The 5,321-nt window shown below is 53.6% G+C and overlaps 1 protein-coding gene across 6 annotated transcripts in view; it reads right to left on the minus strand.

Annotated features, from left to right (window-relative positions):
• The window catches only part of PRR5L (proline rich 5 like), a 101,574-nt gene that overhangs the window by 52,442 nt on the left and 43,811 nt on the right, over positions 1-5,321 (minus strand). For 5 of the 6 annotated variants that reach the window (XR_003546786.1, XM_006162082.2, XM_006162083.2 and 2 more), the window contains one exon: positions 5,237-5,317. The exons of the other annotated variant lie outside the window; for it this stretch is intronic. Coding sequence is in view for 4 of the 5 variants with exons in the window: in XM_006162082.2 (XP_006162144.1) it covers positions 5,237-5,317 (81 nt within the window). In the remaining variant the exon portion in view is untranslated. The remainder of the gene's footprint in view (positions 1-5,236; positions 5,318-5,321) is intronic. 6 annotated transcript variants of the gene reach the window in all.

Genomic DNA, 5,321 nt, shown 5'->3' on the forward strand with positions numbered 1-5,321 from the left:
GAGACCGGGGATGCCTGCTCCTGTCCTCTCACGAGGGGCCCTGCGTGACCTTGGACCCTGCCAATGGGAGAACCCTGAACGCCAGCCCTCCAAACCAAGCTGAATAAACCTGTTCCCTTAAATTACCCAAACTTGGGTGTTGGGGGTTTACTGGGTCATCGGAAAAGTCATGCCGTTTTTGCATAGAAAAATATGTCATGACTTTTTCAGTGACGCAATAGTCAAAGAACAGACTAGAACAGAACCTCTGTCGGCCCTAAAGCAGTACGATGCCCGCTCTGGGTGCCCCTGCAGCATACTTACTACAACACAGAGTGCGTGGGTTCAAGTCTTACCTCCGGCACTTACTGGTTCTAGGACTCCACTCTCTGTCTGACCTTCCTCTTCTGGAAGACAGGCTGGCGAATCTGTCCCATGGGTGTGGTGAGCTCCCAACAGCACCAGAAAGGGCTCAGAACACACCCACACAGCCAGACACAGAGCCAGCGTCTGCCTCCACTGTGGCCTCGAGGAATCTCGCCTCAGACTCTCTCCTCTGCCAGCCGTGGGCAGCACCAGGCTCCCCTCCAGTCAGCTCCTCTCAGGTCCTCAGAGCAGCGGAACCTGCACAGTCTACGGCCTCCTTTAGAGACAGAGACATGCACGCCCGCTTTCCCTTGGGGCTCAGGCAGCCAAATGGCTCAGAGGAGGGCGTTCTGACTCAGACCACCCCAGATGGAGCACAGTTCTGGGAATCACCCCCCCCTTGTAGGTCTCTGGGGCTTCTCCTGTTGTGTCCCCTCCCCAGGAGCACAGAAGCCCAGCGGTTGGAGAGAGAAGGAAAACGTGCCCTTCCTGCCTCAGGCCAGCTACAGCTCACTCATCTCTGGTTCCGGAAACCTCTTCTCTGCACATTCATTTCTGCAGAGAAGATGCCCTTCTGGGAGCAATGGGGAGTGGGGTGTGGAACGACGGGGCAGATATACCCCTGCTGTCCTTTCCGCCTGCACCCTCCAAAGTCTGCCCACACCTGCTATGTGCCCACGTCCGGATGCCCCAGAGCTCCGGATTCTGCCGCGGCCCCGCTTAGGCGTCCTGTAGCCACTTCTCAGGTCCCTCCCACACTGCGGCAAGCTCCCCACCGGCAAGGACCCCACCTCGATGGCCACCCCAGATCAGCCTGTACACGGGGAGCACTCCACTGCAATCAATGAACCAGTGAAGGAACCAGTGCCCCCCTTTTAGGCAAGCCCCCAAACAATCAAAAAGTGAAAGCACTTTTAAACACCTCAGTTTCTGTAAAACCCATTCACCATGGGGCCTAGGGACGCCACCCCGTGATGCTGAGGTTACACGGGAAGAGGTTTGGGAAGTGCCCCCTCCGTGTTGTGGCAGGCTGAGGCTGGGGCGCTGCGGACACCCCTCATTGCCTGGCTCCCTCTCTCATGGAATGGATACAGAAACTTTAAAAATTCAAACAAAACAGAACTACTAAATATTAATCTTGGTTTTTATATACTTTCTAACTCCTCTAATCTCATACGGTCAGGACAACCAGCTGAAAGACTGCTGAGGAAGAGCCCGCCTGAGTCAAGACCTTACTTGTGCTTGCTCCTGGGAAAGAGGTGCGACGCCTAGCCCTAACCTCGGCCTGGCCTGCTGCCCAGTGCCCATGGCAGGCTGAGGCCGGAGGGGCCGTGAGGGGCACTCACAGAGAATCTGGTCAGAAAGAGCACAGGGCTAGCCCAGGCTGGGCGGGTTGAAATTCAGGGAAGCCAGCCTTGCAGACTGGTACAGAGGGTTGGGCCAGGCGTGTCTGTCCGGAAGGTCGTCCCTGTGCCTGCAGGACCCAAGTTGCATGCTCTGATCCCTACGGCAACTTCAGCAGAACCCCTCCCATTTACAGGCCACGCTCCCGATCATCATTCGGGGAAACGGGCCACTCTTTGGAGGTGTGATATTTCTGACGGATTTATTCTTGAAGTGATGTCTCCAGGCCCAAGGCCACACTTTAAAACTTGCCCACCCTCAGCCCAGAGTTCTTCTGTCTCCGAACTTTACTAAAGTCTAAAGAGAATGGCACAGAATTTGTGACACATCGTAGCACCATCCTACGGTCACCCTTAGCTTTGGCCACCACTTAAATGAACTCACACTTCCTGAGCACATCCTGGCTCCCTGTTAGAAAGTGGCCAGGGCTGGCCAGGGTGGTGATTTAGGCTTTGACCCGGATGTGGACGGTCCATCAGAAAGCTCATCACTGTGTGGCTTGAGCAGGATGGAGAACGGAGGGCCCCTTCTCTTGTTTTTAACTCTGCAGAAAGTAGAAACAGCTGGCTCTCCTTGAAAGGGGTCAGCCTCACCAAGACTTTAAGTTCAAGAGGGCGCTTGGAAGAGTCTGTCCTGATCCTCTGGTTCAAAGTAAACCCCTCATCTAAGCTGCTAGCGGATCTAGCCATGGCCGGCACCATTCACGGGGCAGCCCGCGACAGGGCATTTTCACGTGTGGCCCTCACCATCGCCTCCCACTTCACTCCTACACGTTCGCAGCAGTCAGATAGTAATGGCTTCCGTGTCCCACATTACTGTGCAGATACGAGCACAGGATGTGTTTAGCATTGCAGGGTAAGTGCCCTTATGTGACGTGCTTGGGATCAGAAGGATTTCAGATCTCGGATTTTTTTAAATTCTGGAACATTTGCATGTCCATGACGAGATGGGCCCTAGTCTAAACAGGAGTTTCACGTATGTTTCAGACACACCTGTACCTTCGGCCTGCAGGTACCTTTATATGACAGTTTTGCATTGCAGTATTTTTTCTATGTTCATCACACGAGAACAGGTGTGAAGTTCCCACTTGTGTTGTCATGGCACTGCTCAAAAAGCTTCAGATTTGGGGACAGTTAGGCCTTGAGATTGGGAATGCCCAACCTCCCTCTGAGCCCTCCACGCCACCAGGAAGGTGGCGCTATCATTACTGCCTCCCTTTTGTCAAAGAAACGCCAGAGTCAGACAGGAAGCAATTTGCACAAAGGTCACATGGCCAGCTCAACCAAGTCTCTCTGGATCCAGAAGCGCTCTCTCATTTATTTACTTATTGGAGAGGTTTTTGCTCTAGGGCACATGTACTCACCAGAGACAGAAAGCGAGAAATTACCCCCCAGGGGGATGGCCAGGCTGAAATCTCTCCTCCTCCATTCTCCTCTTGGGATCTTGGGCATGCACGCACACACACCTGAAGTGAATTTTAAGCTGCCAGATCTGGGACTTGAATCACATCACTACATGGGAATCCAGCAATGTAACCATTACATCATCTTTTTTTTTTTTTTTTAAGTTTTTGCTATAGGGTGTGTGCCAGAGAGAGAGAGAGAGAGAAAGTGAGAAATCACCCCCAGGAGGGATGGCCACACCACAATCCCTTCCCCATTCTCTTCCTGGGATTTGGGAATACACACACACACACACACACACACACACACACACACACACACACACGCTGTGTATTTTTAAAAAAGGACTATATTAAGCATTTAAGCATAAAAACAAGGTCATAAAATTTCTAGAAGAAACCATGAGTTAAATTGATTTATAATATAGAAGTGGAAAAGCCCTTTCAAAGACATAAAACTCAAGAAGCCTTTAAAGATATATTTCACTACTTTTTTTTTTTTAAAGGTTTTGTTATAGGGCATATGCACTCACTGGAGGGACAGAGTGAGAAGAGAGGGAAAATGAGAAATCACCCCCTAGTGAGGTTGGCCATGCTGCAATCCCTTCTCTGCCATTCTCCTCTCAAGATGTCTGCCATATCCTCACGTCTTTTATTTTCAGTGTTTTTCAAGCCGCTGGATCCAGGACTCGAACTACAGTTGGCCATGTGGGAATCCAGCACCTTTACCACTGCGCCACCTGTTGTGCCTGGCCTCACCCTTTCAGGAAGGCCTGTTTGGTACCTGGAGGCACCTGAGTCCGCAGCCCCAAGCCGACCAGGCTGCGTCTTTCCCTGCTGCCACAGTCAGCACCCAGTCAGGGCAGCCTCCTGAAGTTCGACTAAGTCCAGCACCCAGGTTGCGCCGGGCTCGTCCCACTCCACGGAAAGGCCAGGATCTGCAGCTCGTACCAGCTGGGAGCTGCTGACCCATTTTGCCCCTGCCACTCCACGTCTTGGGATGAGTAAGATGAGGCTTTGGGCTAGACGACCTCTTTTGTCTCTTTCCGTATTCATGTAGCTGTAGTGGGAATTCAAGCACTTGGGCGGGGGTCTGACACAGCTCTGTCCTCTTGTGAGCTCGGAAGGTTTTCATGAAAGCAGAGCTCTTCCGACCCCTCACTCACCTCGACACAGGCCTCCCCGAGCGGACTCGGGACGAGTAGGGTGGTCCACGGCTGGTTACTGCCCTGCCCCCTAAAGTTCTGCACTGACACCCAGGAGTGAGTGCCAAGGCATCAGCACCCTGATGGCTCAACCCCTAACCCCTGGGAGAGTCTGTGTCCTGGCCCCCACCCTTCCTCACCAGCCACACCCCTCCCAGACCCAGCTCTGGGCTTCCATCAGCATCCCGCTCGCTGCACCTGCAGGACCTCCGCACTTGCAGTTCCTACCACCCGGCTGCTCACCCAGTCGGTGCCTGTGGAGACGCCAGCCATAGCACACACGTCCCAGCCACCACCCCTGCCGTCTTGGCCAGATCGAGTCAGACACGCGGCGTTCTCGTCACATCAGCTAAGCTGTAGCAGCGGCTGGGGCTGCACTCGGACCACACGTGTGATTAGCTGACTGACGACGGGCCCCCTGGTTGATATAAACCCGGCAGGGCAGGGTTCTTGTCTGTCTCTGGTCTTTCTGTCCTTTTGGTGCCTGGCCAGTATGGAGGTGCTCAAAGACAAGCTGGTGAGTCACTTAGGAAAGTAAGAACAGCAATAAACCCCAAGCAGCCTGGTTCCAGCCCTAAGCCACGTTGCCGATGGTGACGGACCGCACCATAAATGCACACAGCTGCCATCTGCCCTACCCGCCTCGACCCTGCACCCCAAAACACACCACATATGTGAACAAATAGGTGAGCCCTCCTCTGGGTCAGAGGTTTCCACAGGTGAAGGGTCTCGGAACTCAAGAGCCATAAAAGCAGCATAACCACCGATAACAGGAGCAGCGAGCACCAAGCAGAGAAAAGCCTTAGGACAAGCCTCCTGGAGGTCCCCGCTCCAGCTCAGGCCCACACAGGAAAACGGCCAGGGCCGGCCCACTACCTACCGGATATTTTCATTCAGGACATAGAGCTCATTGCTTTGCAAGCCGCCCCCCCTGAACACGTTGATCACAGCAGTCTGGAAGCTGC

Source organism: Tupaia chinensis, unplaced genomic scaffold, assembly GCF_000334495.1.
Source record: "Tupaia chinensis unplaced genomic scaffold, TupChi_1.0 Scaffold139733_1, whole genome shotgun sequence".
Classification (NCBI taxonomy): Eukaryota; Metazoa; Chordata; class Mammalia; order Scandentia; family Tupaiidae; genus Tupaia; species Tupaia belangeri.